The 13,934-nt window shown below is 53.5% G+C and overlaps 3 protein-coding genes across 3 annotated transcripts; 2 read left to right on the top strand and 1 right to left on the bottom strand.

Annotated features, from left to right (window-relative positions):
* Nucleotides 1-474: 474 nt before the first annotated feature.
* On the top strand, nt 475-2,694 carry POX_c04253 (Cytochrome monooxygenase atmQ; the record flags this gene model as incomplete). Its single annotated transcript, XM_050113136.1, has 8 exons — nt 475-606; nt 683-787; nt 856-984; nt 1,056-1,251; nt 1,329-1,512; nt 1,573-2,129; nt 2,218-2,461; nt 2,547-2,694. The coding sequence occupies 8 exons, from the start codon at nt 475-477 to the stop codon at nt 2,692-2,694; spliced, it is 1,695 nt and encodes a 564-aa protein (XP_049970692.1).
* Nucleotides 2,695-3,323: 629 nt separating this feature from the next.
* Nucleotides 3,324-10,810, bottom strand: POX_c04252 (uncharacterized protein; the record flags this gene model as incomplete). Its single annotated transcript, XM_050113135.1, has 2 exons — nt 3,324-3,936; nt 4,002-10,810. 2 exons carry the CDS (start codon nt 10,808-10,810, stop codon nt 3,324-3,326), a joined length of 7,422 nt encoding a protein of 2,473 aa, XP_049970691.1.
* Nucleotides 10,811-11,648: 838 nt separating this feature from the next.
* On the top strand, nt 11,649-13,653 carry POX_c04251 (putative FAD-linked oxidoreductase; the record flags this gene model as incomplete). Its single annotated transcript, XM_050113134.1, has 3 exons — nt 11,649-11,928; nt 12,012-12,544; nt 12,625-13,653. The coding sequence occupies 3 exons, from the start codon at nt 11,649-11,651 to the stop codon at nt 13,651-13,653; spliced, it is 1,842 nt and encodes a 613-aa protein (XP_049970690.1).
* Nucleotides 13,654-13,934: the final 281 nt, after the last annotated feature.

Raw genomic sequence — 13,934 nt, 5'->3', positions numbered from 1 at the left:
GTCTTGCATCCCTGGCATACGGCACTTGGTGCCACTCTGCATGTGTCCATGTATCACAAATGTATCTTTCCACTATAGGCCGCCTGTAACGTGGATGATCATCTCATGTACCTCCTTGAAATTTGACAAGTCGCCGAAGAACAGATGCGGAAGGCTTGCCCAGCCAGGCTAAATGTGGGTCAAAGTACGTATGCATACAGGTGTGCATACAGATCAGATGTACGGTGGTGCCTATACTGTACCCTGTACAAGGTACTCATGTAGTATGCCCTTAGGGTTGGGGGTCTATTTCCAGGGCTTCAGCCAATACAGGAATTACGGTCTGCACCTTCCATCTTGTTCTGGGTTATCTGGTCATGTGCATGTGAGTCTTTGGATGCTGGGGTGAAAAAAAAAGCGTAAGGGCAAGGAATTCTGCTCACCCGTCAATAGAAATCTTCTATTCCACAGGGTCAAAAAGAAAGAAGTCAGAAAATGAGTGCCAACTTGTATGGCTGGGCTGGCCTTTGCGACAGATCAATGTTATCGACGCTATTCGGTCTATTGGTGACCTTGTGGGCGATTTATGAAGGTGTTTCACGATGGTATCAGTACCGCCGCTCCTGGGTGAGTAGAAACCTGCTAAACTACTACTTGGAAAGCCTCATGACGGTAGATGAAGAACGGCTCTGACAGTTGATAGGTCAATGTACCGGTTGTAGGGGCCACGGGGTGGATTGCATCGTGGAAAGAAGGTCGAGCATGGATGACCAGGGCGACCCAAGTTCTGCAGGAAGGCTATGATCGAGTAGGCATACCTTGAATCACCAACCGTCTTTTGTACATCTGTACAACATTTCTAAAATCAAGCCACAGCATGGAGACTTTGCCTTCCAATTTCGCACCGCCAGCGGATGGTGGGTGTGTCTTTGCGACGAGGCGATGATCAAAGAATACATGAACCTTTCCGATGAGTACATGTCACTCAATGCCTACGATGAAGTGGTAACCTTCCCACCCATTCTATGAGTCTGCATCAGGCTTGGTTACCCCTCGCTAATAAGGTGGTGCCATAGCTTTTTGAGACTCGATATACCGCGCCAGGGTTCGCAGACTCCCTCCATCATATTCCCGTCCCGGTCCTCTCTAAAGCCCTCACCTGGTCCCGCGGACGAACCAACGGTAAAAACAATGGCTATTTCCAAGAACTTGTCGCCGAGTTGAAGCTAGCTTTTGCGTCCCAGATGAATATGACTGCCGACTTGGATACAAGTAAGTTAGTCGTGTACAGAATGTCTCTGCGAGTCTGGTCTGACCACTATGAAACTATCTTCACTCCAAACCTCTAGAGAATCGACAAGAGATCAACTGCCTTCATGTCGGAATGGAGTTGATGCTACGCCTGATTTGTAAAGTTCTGGTGGGCGAGCCACTTTGTCGCGACCCCCGCGCCATCGAATTGTTTGTTCGCTATGGCTCGGCTGTCCCGGCGAGCGGTGCGCAGATCGCCCAGTTACCAGAATTTTTGAAACCGTGAGCATATTTATTACTGGGTGGACTTCTTCTTTCGTTAACCTTCAGTTGTTTTGGTAGAGTCCTTGGGCCTTATTTCCCGGCGGCCCGTATGCAACGTCAACTGGGTCGGCTAATCGTTGAGCAACTTGAGCAGCAAAAGAGCACGTCCGGAGCTTCTGAGCCACAGGTGTGTGAAGCGCAATGGCACCCCTCTCAATCCGCTGTCAACACTGACCCATCTTTGATCTTCACCATCAAGACTATAGCCGATTGGATATGGAGATGGGTACAACAGCAGGACTCCGGTTGCTACGATAAGATGCACGTTGCGCAGCTCGTGGTTGCCGCCATCTTTGGTTCAGTTCACTCGGCAGGCATGGTAAGACGCACCTGTCTCATCCGTCCATTGGCAATGACTATACATGAATCAATTAACACTGTTTTCGTCAACCTCCAGACGATTGCGGGCTGCCTGTATGAATTGTGTCTCCGTCCCGAATACATTGAGCCTCTGCAAGTCGAGGCGGAACGGGCCGTCCGCGACCACGGTGCCATGAGCAAAGAAGCTATTGAGAGCCTCACAAAAATCGACAGCTTCATCAAAGAGTGCCAGCGGTTCCGACCCCTGGCTCCAAGTACGATCATCTACTTCCCCCTTCTCTCGCACGACTGTCCGCGCCAGAGTGATGATCACCCAGAAACCTGACACTGAGAAACAATTAGGTGCCCTCCATCGCGTTGCCACACAAGACTACACGTTCCAAAATGGGCTGGCCATCCCCCGAGGTACCGTTGTGCTGACGCCTAATACTCCAATTTTACGCGATGAAAGATACTATGCACGTCCTCAAGAGTTCGATGGCCTCCGTTTTCACCGACTTGGCCAGGCCACAGGACAGCCAGATACTTACAAGATCACGGGGCTGAGTCCCAAATCACGCCAGTTTGGCGACGGCCGACACACCTGGTTAGTTGCTTTCAGTATCATGGAAAAAGCCGAAGCCCCCGAGAAATCTACCAGAAGCTAACAAATTTGGCTCGAGTACACGCAGCCCTGGGAAACAACTCGCAGCGGATATGCTGCGGTTGATCTTGGCCGAATTCTTGCTCAACTTTGATGTAGACGCGAGTGAGACGGGGCAAAACTATCCAACTTTCGATCAGCAGGTGATGTCTGTCCGAAAGCGAAGGGTTGGGTGAGTGCGTAAGCGCAGAAAAAATCCAAAGAGATGGACTATGCTTCCATGACGGTTCAGTCTGGACTCATTTTTGAGTCTTGTGTGCTACGTACGATAGAGCTTTCAAAAGCCTAAGAAGATGCCTTCAGCCCTTGGAGGAGCGATGAGAAATCTGACTCGAACATGTAATTTTTTTCATGTAAAAGAAGACTTGCATTAGTAGACAAAATAATAAGCGAATGAGCTAGCAGTTCTATCCGACTGAGGATTGGAAGTATGACTCTTCAATTGACGGTTTTATCCATTTGAAACAGTACGAGAGTCCAAGTAACCTTGACGCTGTCATGACTCACTTCTTCTTTCTATTCAGGCATCCATTCGAAAACATGTTGTATATCAAACTCCCAAGGTGAGATTGTTCGGCCTCATAGCTGGAGCTCGGACACACTAGCCAAATTCTGCTGTCGGGTGCCGCCTTAAGAGGAACTTTACATTTATTGTGCGCGGGCGCCATTGAACATCCACTTGACCGATGAATGACCTGCTCTGTTGTCTAGCTAAAATGTACCAACATTTAACAAAACTTTCTATTCGTGTGTCAAAGTGATCACTTGATTTCTTGCAGGAGAGTATGTGCTTTGAAAAAATCTCTCATCCCCGGCGGAACACATTCTCCATCACCAGTGCCGATCCATCGGCTCCCGACTCCCAATATCCCACCGAGGACAGGTACCGGACATTCCTTGCCACCGTTTGCTGCATAATACTGTGGGCAGCATAATTTGACAGAGGTAGACTTGGGTGCCCGTCTCGCGACTCTGATCCCACGCTCCCCGCAGTGGCCTCCAGGAATTCCACCACCGGCCAAAGTGGATGCTGCTCCCCGGCACTCTGAATGGATTCTCGCATGCCGACCATCCAATCGCGGGCACTCATGGGACGTAAAGTCTCGACGAATGCCTGGTTGACCGCGTGCCAAAAATCCCGCACTCGAAGCCCGTCGAGAATCGAGATCGGCTGAATTGGGTGCTGTAGCTGCGACTGGCGCTTCACATCAAGACCATCTGTGGTATTCTCTAATGCAATGCAGGGAAGAAGCGCGCTCTGCACAACCGCAGCGGCAACCCAATCGACGGGGGCTATGTAGAGCCAGCTGTCTTCTTCATCCGCATTGTATCCGCCGATAGCGCGCGCAGCGGATACGGTGCGCCAGATGACATCGTCGAGATTCGCGACCCCGTCAGTGACCGTCCCCATCATCAACCTGGCCGCACAATCACCAAGCTGAGAGCGGGTCGTCGCGTGCGCTGTAGCAGCATCATCGCATACCGCTGAACGAGCAGCTCGGAGACCAGCTTCGTCTGACTGTATCCGGCCTCCTCTTTCGCTAGAAGGGTGCGCGCCATCTCATCGCCTGGGGTCATCGGCGCCAGCAGATGCTCTTCACCTGTCCGTAGGGCTGAGACGTACAGAAAGCGGGTGATGTTCCTGTTGGTGGCAACAGCCCGGAGCAGCTCGAACGTACTCTGAACATTGCTCGGTTGGAGAGCCTCATAGTCTCGGACCCAGTGCACCTTTGCCCCATTGTGGATGATAGTATTGAATCCGGATTCGACTCCAGAACCCGATGGACAGGTCGCGCGACCACACAGAATCCTCCATTGTCCGTCAGAGAGACCGAGCTGGGGAAGGCACAGATCGCCCACCCAGACGTGGATGACCCGAAAATATTCGTCTCGCCACCATTGTGCTTGACGGGCAGCTTGAACGAGGCGCGAAAGCGCCGATTGCTCGTTGCTACCACGAACAAGAACAGTGACTGACAGCACCTCTGGATCTGCAACCAGCTGCTGAAGGATGCGCGTGCCCAAAAACCCAGTGCAACCAGTGAGAAAAACCCTTCGGCAGTGGCGCGAAGAGAGACAGAAAGGTGAAGAAACAGTACGATCGAGAACTGGGAACTGACTCAGAACCTTCAGCAGACGCTTGTAGTCTTGCCAAGGTGCGGAGAGCGGCTGGAGCTGGAAATCTGGAGCACGTACCATCTCTGCAATCGTGCGGACGGTGGTCGTACTCCGGAACAGCACTGTCGTCGGGATTGTGAGGCCATATTCTCTGGCGATGCGACGAGCCAACGCCACCATATCGATGGAGTCAAGACCATGCCTGGACGGGGTAACATTGCGGCCAATGACGCGATTGTCAGACTGCGCAGAATTCTTCGAAGAGAGCTCCGCCACCCACACGGACAATTTCCAGGCGACATTTTCTTCGTCGGGACCCCTCAGCTGCTCTTCATTGGCTTCAAGGCCCAGCTGGCCCATCATAGCAAGCTTATGGCTAGTCAAGGACGCTGCGGCGCGCTGCAGTGCGGGTCTATTGGCCTTCCCGGAGGCCAGAAGAGGTACGGCAGGTAATTCGAGAAATACCGAGGGTACCATGACCGGGGGTAAGCTTTGGTGCAGAGCCGCCTGCGCACGGATCGCGGTTTGGGTGAAAGCGGCCGAGTGCCGGGGCCGGAAAGGATGACTCGGGCTGTTGTGGAAAGCGGGTGAAGAGGGTTCCTCGGTCGCGCTGTTCTCACCAAGATGTGCCATCGCAACCAAGACTGGGTGTGATTCTGGATTCTTTGGCCGGATGACGGCCGCAATGACGGTACAATGAGAACCAAAGGCATGATGAAGACAATCCTCAACAGTAGGCAGGTCCAGACGCTGGCCATTGAGCTTGACCTGCTCAGTCTTACGGCCCAAGAACGTACAACTGCCATCATCGTTATACCGTCCAAGGTCACCAGTCCGGTAAAACCTGTGATCTGTGGCTGTGCCGATGGAGGGCAGCCAAGCTGTTGTTTCCAGAAAGACCGTGCTGGTCTTTTCGGGACTGTGAAGATACCCTCGACCGACAATTGGGCCCTGAATAAGAATCTCGCCTACAGCGCCAACTGGGACCAATCGGTTAACATCATTTGGATGTGACAGCCAAAGACGCGCTCCCATACCGGTGCCAATGTTGCGGACATCAACAGTCAGTTTATCTTCCAGATCGGAGGGAGAGCTTATTGGCTGCGCTGATGCGCCCGTACAGCATTCTGTTGGCCCGTAGCCGCATATAAGATGCACGCGTGACGCCCAGTTTGCGGCTTGGCTTGGGGGCAACGATTCACCCACAGCGACTAAAGTGCGGAGGGTGGGAACTTCATGGGGGTCGAGAAGCCGCAGCATCGACGGGGTGATAACCATCCAGGTGGCCGCAAATTGTTGCACAGCTGCAGCGATCTCGTGGCGACTTTGCGCATCGGAGGGAATGCACACAGAAGCATTACTGCACAACGCGGTGAGGATCTCCACGGCGAAGGAGTCGAAAGAATACGACGAAAGGTGGAGGACACGGGATTCACTGTTGATTCGAAGATGATGTTGCTGGGCTTTCGCCGCCGAAGAAAATTGACCATGCTCGATCATAACCCCTTTCGGCTCACCCGTGGATCCGGACGTAAAGACGATGTACGCGATGTCAGCGCTTGTTGGCCCCCTGCAACCCGAGCCAGCAACATGGCCTGTTGGGGCGTCATATCTAGACATGAAGTTGGAATGAACTCCATCTTGCCCAACCACGTAAACCGAGTCCACCAAACCCTGCGCTTGAACTCGAGTCTCTTCACCTGCCAAGATCCGAATTGGCCCAACTTTCTTGCATATTTGAAGGTGTCGTTCCAGGGGCTGCTCACGATCGAGTAGGACGAAAGGCCTGCCGGCTTTCATGGCTGCCAACATGGCGACGGGCGCCCAGCGGGAGCGAGGGAAAAGCAGACAGATCACTCCCTCGCCTGGAGGCAGATGGGAATCCTGCGCTCGAAGGTCTCTCGCAACAGCCGTGGACAGCCCATCTAGTTCGGCATAGGTCAGATCGCCATCCCACGCGCAAATCGCCAATTTCTGTGGCGTCGTCGCGACAGCCTGGCCAATGAAATCATGTATGCATTGCGCATTGCTGGGCGGGAGCCCGCCCTGCCAGATAGATAGCTGGGCTCTGTCCGCAGAACAGAGGAGGTTTATATCTTGTAATTGACGACTCCCATTCTGTGGCCCCAGCTCATGCATCAAATGGGCAAGCTGATCCAACATTCGCTCCGCTTGGACGAGCGAGACCAACTTTTCGTCCACCAGAAGCTCCGCTGCACAGCCCTCAGACTCTGGGTGGCATATGAGAACAAGGCCGTAACCCGAGAATCCCTGCATACTCGCCAAACGAACCTCACTGCGACCCAGAATCGGGGAGTCACGCGCATCAGGATCCGCCTGCACAACCAACATAGTCCGAAACCGCGTTGCCTGTGCGGCGTCTGGGCCAGCGCGAGCGATATGCCGCAGGCCAAATTGTTCGAATTGCACCATGCGCATCATGGACTCATGCATGTTTTTCAAGGCTTCGTCTACGACAAGGTCAGGTTGAAGGCGAACTCGAATTGGCAGAGTGCTGAGAGTAGGACCCGCAATATTCTCAATGCCGCGCAAATTGGCGCGACGGCCGTCGACGACAGTTCCGAATACCACGTCGTCCGAACCACTGTAGAGGGAGAGAAGCAGAGCCCAGCTCAGTCGAAGCCGCAGCGTCGGGCTACTTGGATAGGAGGACGATGCGTCTGACGATAGACTTGAACGCACTTGAGGAATCATGCGGCGCACGGAGGCCATCGCACGAGGGGTGTAGTCCTGGCTCGGATATTCGGGATACGTACACGGCTGGAGATCTGCCATCTCTTCGCGCCAAAAGGTGGCTGCGCGAACCCTCGAATCTTCACCGGGATTCAATTCGTTTGTGCACGGTGATTGAATATGTTGAACAAAGACAGAGAATGGGAGGGGCTGCTGGTCCTTCCCTCCATTGTAGGCCTGCTCCACCAACCGCACAAGCAAAGCAAGAGTCCAGCCATCATAGATTGCGTGATGGATCGTCACTGCCACCACCCTACCATCGTCTTTCTCAGGAACAGCCTTCTCAGACTCTTCGGTAACGCAATGGAGCTGAATGAGACGGGTCCCAAAACCCATGCCGACTGTGTGGTCTGGCGACAGAAGACTACTTACTGTGGGATGCTCAACCCATGGCACGACCTTTTCGTGCACGACTGCTTGGTAAGTGTGACTGGAGGGGCTGTGCACAATTCTTGTGCGAAGGATACCAAGCTGTTGCACCGCCTGGACCCAGGCTGCCTTGACCCGTTGAAGGGAAATCTTCGGTGGCAAGTGGAAGATGAAATGATCGATATATGCATCTGAAGCTACACCCGAGGTGTAAGACATGAGACCTTCTTGCAGGGGAGTGCATGGATACATGTCTTCGATTTCTGAGGGCGCGACCTGACACTGCTGAGCGGCGCTTTCAACCCATGAGTTCACCAACGCGTCCGACATTCCGCTCGGCAAGAGCCCGAACGGCTTGGGGAAAGCCACTAATGCGGGGGACGCGGCATGCACAGCATCCACCACTTCGGCCAAGGACCAGTCCGCCGACATGAGACCGTCGAGTTGCACGGTGATGCCCTGATCAGCCAATGCGCGGACAAGTTGAATGGCGGAGATGGAATCACCCCCTAACTGACGGAAAGAACGATGAACGTCCGGGTCAGCAGCGTCGGGGGCAATGCCCAGCACTGCTTTCACCGTGTTCACCAAGAGGCGGTTTGACCCAAGATCGGGGAATTCTGGGTCGAGTGGAGATTCCACTGGAGTTGGGTAATCGGGCGACGAGCTGGACGACAAGACGGGCGATTCGTAAAGCCAGGCACTCAAGGCTGTATGTGAAACACCGGTCAGACAAGCTCGGAGTCGCTTCTTGTCAACCTTGCCCGTCGCCCCACAGGGCAGCTCGACGAGGGGAATAAAGAACAATGGCACCATGAATCGAGGCAGAGACTGGCGCAATTGACGGCCAAGCCAATCACTCTCTGCACTGCATGCCGCTGGGTCATCGATTCGGGGGAAGCTGCCCAGGCCCACAGCCTCTCCCCAATCCGCCCCCAAGGGCGTTTCCAGGAACGCCAGCAAAGTTGGGTCTTTTCGGTCATTTCGCCCTTGTAGAACAACTGCATCCACAGCGATTTGACGGGTGGGGAGAAGGGCGCGGATGGCGGACTCAACCGCGTCCAGGTCAACCCGTTGACCATTAATTTTGACAACGGTATCTTTTCGCGAGATATACCGCACGGTTCCATCCACATTGTACTGTCCCAGATCACCTGTCTTATAAAAACGGCCCTGAACAGGATGCAAAAACTGGCGTCGCCACATGGGAGGGGGGATAAAGGCCTGTGCTGTGCGAATGGGATCATTTAAGTACCCCATCGCCACAATATGGCCCTCGATGACCACTTCGCCGACGCTGCCAATCGGAGCCAGCTGGTCCACATCTGCTGGTTGTACTATCCACAAAGTGCATCCCGCGCCACGCCCAAAGGTCCCTGAAATCCATTGATTGCGCACGATCTCACACCCCGCTGCGCCAGCAGACTCGGCAGGCCCCCAGAGATCAAAGAGGCGAACATGGGAGTCCCATCGCCGTACGAGATCCTGCGTCACGTTTTCTCCACCGAGCACGATGGTGTCCAGACTGCAGAGATCGGTAGGCTGATAGCCGCGCAGCAGGGTTGGGGTAAAGAAGGCCCAATTTGCGCGGTGCTCAGCGATGAAAGCCGGCAGATGCCAAAGTCGTTGGTTTTCGGAGGGGATGCAGAGACAGCCCCCACGGGCAAGAGCGTACCAGGTTTCGATCACGCTCATGTCAAAAGCATAGGAAGAAAATTGAAGGATGCGGGATGTGGGCTGCACGTTCACGGCAAGGCCGTGGTAGTAAGCAGACGTTGATATCGCTTCGTGCGTGAGCAGCACCCCCTTGGGTTTGCCGGTACTGCCAGATGTGAAGATCACATACGCCAACTCATGTGCATCCGAGGCTATAGTAACCTGGGACTGTGTATCACCATTCACAGGTTCTACTGGCTCTTCGCAGATCGCAGGCACTGCCCATGACGTATAGCCCAAGCTCTTCAATCGTCTCGCTTGCTCTGAGGAGGCGAGAATGCGTGTCGCACCAGTTTGTTCAAGAATACTCTTTATATACGAGTCTGGATGACTGGCGCAAAGGCCAACACATGCCCCTCCAGCCTTGTGGACTGCGAGAATGCTAACCACCATCCACATGGACTTTTCGAAGAGGAGCGGAACAATAGCGCCTTTGAGCAGCCGCCCCTGAATGAGCTGCGATGCGACCTGACTGGAGAGCGCATCCAGCTCGCCATAGCTCAATTCGCCATCCCATGCAGACACTGCAGGGGCCGATGGTTGCGTCTGGGCATGTGAAGCCACCAAATGGTGAAAACACTGAGATATGGGCGGAAACGATGTTGTGGCCCACCGGCTGAGCGTGACTTCGTCGTCCATCGTTAACATGTCCAAATTTTGCGCGCTGTCAATTGTCGGGCAGTCTGCGATCTGGCGAGCCACATGGACAAACTGGTGCAGGATGCGCGAGCCCAGCTCGGCCGGAATGCCCGTGGAATGGTGGATATGAATAAAGTGCCGACCTCCGCGTGCGCCAGGAATCACCATCACCCGAAGAACTTCCTTATCCCCAAGATCAGATGTGAGAATTTGCTTTTCTGTTTGAGCTCTTGCCATCACCAGGGACACTGTGCCTCTCCTAAATGCTTGGCGGTCGATATTTGGTTCACCAGGGAGTCGCGCATCAGGGGATTTGGCTCTTTGCAAAGTTGACCGGACAGTGCTGAGCAAATTCTGGATGCTGTTATCCGGGCCTGTAGGTATGATGATAGGATGTTGGACGGGATTGTTGATGGTGGAATCAATTATGTCAACATCCAGTTCGACCTGATTGGAGCCTGCATACTGGGCAAGCAGTATTGCCCAGCTGAGCGTGAATACTGCTGGCCACAGGGCAGGCTCACGCTTCAGATTCGCCGGGATGGAGAGGGCTTCGGGGCCGGCGAGTGTCTGGTGAGTTTTTTCGTCGTCGAGTGTGGTGAAGGGACTTGTCGCACTCACTCGTAGCGAATCTTCCAGGGTGATGAGCCCCGAGGGGATACCATCTGAAGATAGTATCTCACCTGTCTTCCTCATTGCTGATTGGGTACGAAAGATGAGAATTGCTTGTAGGACAATTGCCGCAGGATGAATAAGATATCAAATAGTTCACCGGGATGAAGCAATGAGGCAACCGGGCGAAAAGGAGACCGAGTGCCTCTTTCGCTATAAGTGTGCACCCCACCTACTCGGCGCACTTCTTGATCTTGACCATCTCATCGAGATTCTGTCATATCAACAAATGGTCTTATCATTCAGCCAGCCAAACAGGTCCTCGGCGACGCGGAGCCACTGGCCTGAGCCATCGTAGAGCAAATACTGCCGATCGACGCTCCTGTCAGGGCTCTGATGCCCTAGCCAAGGTATTCCAACCTTCAGATGGATAAGCAACCCCTGACCTCGCCGCGGCGCGCCGTAGATCACTCAGAGTGATTAACATTGCTTTCAAAATGTCTCCGATTGAGGCCCGTAAACACATATCGGGAAGTAGGGAAGTCGATCCGGGCATTTTTGAATCTTTACCCCTTCTGAACTTGCGGCTCCACATTCGTCATGTTACACCATCTCCTTGCATTACGTACGATGGATCTGGGCTACACAGAATAGCGTGTTTTTTTCCAAAAGTCAACTTTTCTTTTTCCGCTCAGCTCCAACCAGGTTACTAGAAGTCATTCCTTGCTTCTAAAGATTCACCGCCACCCGGCATCGAAATACGAGCTAAACGGTTTGCTAGATGAGGAAGATTCCTCACCAAATCTGTAGATCCCTCCGTGGGTTGATCCAGTGCTGAGGATCCTAAAAAGTATTCTTAAGTGACGAACCCTGGAAGTCCTGTGATGGTGACCATCCTGTGCAACTGAATCCGTCACTTAAAATGCTAGTCCGTCTAGCTCTCTTTGGGCTGACCGTGGCCTTTACCATTCAGTATTTGAACGCCTGGCCGTTGGGCTTCAAGTCAGCCTGTCGATGCCGTCCTGGAGAATCATGCTGGCCGACTCCGGCTCAGTGGCAGACTCTTGGCGACTCTTTAGAAGGCAAGCTTCAGCTCTTGCGCCCCGCTGGAGAGGCCTGCCTGCCCAGTTCCAACACTCCTGGGAAGTGTCAAGAATTTGTAAATAACTTTCGCAACACGACATGGCGGGTTCTGGATGCAGGTAGGTGAAGGGTCCGGGCAGTCGCCCATTGTAATTTGCGCTGAGGTCACGAGGGAGTGGGCAACTAATTTATTGAATCTTAGCCGCCTTACAAGTCGTCAACTGGGAGCATGACCGACGGAATCAACAAAGCTGTCATGTCAATGAGGCCAATGTCACCGAGCATTGTGACCAGGGACGGGTAGCGCGCCACTCGGCTGCCGTGATGTCTGTTATGGATGTGCAGGCAGTTGTGCGCTTCGCAGCTAAGCATCAAATCCGTCTCGCGGTGCGCAATACCGGTCATGATCTGGCGGGTCGCTCTACAGCTCCAGACTCGCTCCAGATTCATACAGCTGCGCTCAAGGGCATCCAATTCACCGAGTCATTCCGGCCCACGATGCCATGGGGCCAGAAAGCAAGCTCGCAAGGCCCTGCAGTCACTGTCGGTGCCGGAGTGATGACCGGGGAACTCTATTCGGCCGCAGCTGAAGGCGGTTACGTGGTTGTAGGGGGTAGTTGTAGCACTGTCGGTATTGCAGGAGGGTGGATGCAAGGTGGTGGATATGGAATCCTTAGTCCTTCTCGAGGGCTTGGGTCAGACAACGTGCTTGAGGTCAGCCTGGTGACAGCTGAGGTGAGTGTCTGAATGAGTCTTCGCAGTCAAGCAAAAGCCCCTGTCCAAGCGTGAATTGTGCTCAGTTATCGATCATCCAGGGCGCGTATCTCACCGCGAATGAATATCAAAATCAAGAGCTATTCTGGGCTATTCGTGGTGGTGGAGGTGGCACATTTGGGGTGGTCACCAGTGTCGTTTTCCGCGCATACCCGGATGCTCCTGTGACCGTCACCACCCTTGATGTGATGAACCCCGACGGTGCTGATAAAAACTTCTGGAATGGTGTTGAGAAGCATTTGCGCCTACTGCCTCGGTTCAACGAGCAAGGTGTCGCCGTGCAAGCCTACGCCATGCCGGTCTTCCCCCTAGGCGGTGCATGGCTGCGCATTGAAATCTATGCCGTGGAGAGCTCCACGGCCACAGCGAATTTGGTTCACGAGCTTCAGGCATCGCTGCGTCGGCTTGGATTGAACATCCAGGCTTCTGAAGAGTATTTTGAGAAGCTCTCGACCTATTTGGCGATTCCCAAAGGCTTCGACCAAGCCGGTGTAGGCATCATGACTGCCTCACGGCTTGTCTCTCACAAACTGATGAATTCCCCAACCGGCCCCAATCGTCTCGCCCAGACTTTGTCTAGCTTGAAGTACGCACCTGGGGATGTTCTGAGCTTCGAAGGAATTGCTGGTAAACAGGTCATGGCGAACAGAGAGCACATTGACAGCGCGGTGCACCCAGATTGGCGGGCCGCTTTGATGTCGCTGACTCTTGGACGGGCGCTGCCCCCCGGACCAAACTGGGAAGCCTATGATGCCATTGAGAAGGAGTTGTCAACCATCCAGCTGCCTGTCTTAGACTCCCTGGAACAAGGCCAGCGAGGATCGTACCTGGGAATTCCCTTTCCGTACGAGCAGCAACCGGCGAGAACTTTCTGGGGAGACAATTATCCCCGGTTGAGAGATATAAAGCAACGCTGGGACCCGCAGAATCTGTTCCTGACCCGTTTGGGAGTGGGAAGTGAAGACTGGGATGATGAAGGTACCTGCCGGGTTGCTCTAAATTCGATCGTCTTGCAAGAAGTTGTCAAGATGACCAGGCCATGGTTCCGGAGTCTCAAAGAAATCCTGTAAAGAGTTAGCTCAGCATCAATCATCGTACAATTTGTGTCCGCCGAGATGATTTCGGCTGATAAAAAGTTAGTCACCTCCTCATTCACATCTGGAAGAAGAACTCCTTTTGAATTTCTTTAGTGCTTCCTCAACTTGTGGTATCACGTGTTTCACATTTTTGTCTCCTGGTTCAAGCAGCATGCAACGTATATTTTTTGGTTGGGAGAGAGCACCTTCCAACCGAGAGCCGGGCGGCACATGACGCGATTAAATTCTACCGCCTTCGGGGTTTACTTTTCAGT

This window comes from Penicillium oxalicum, chromosome III (genome assembly GCF_001723175.1).
Source record: "Penicillium oxalicum strain HP7-1 chromosome III, whole genome shotgun sequence".
Lineage (NCBI taxonomy): Eukaryota > Fungi > Ascomycota > Eurotiomycetes > Eurotiales > Aspergillaceae > Penicillium > Penicillium oxalicum.
The sequence above is the reverse complement of the archived record's forward strand: the minus strand, read 5'-3'. Positions and strand labels throughout refer to the sequence as shown.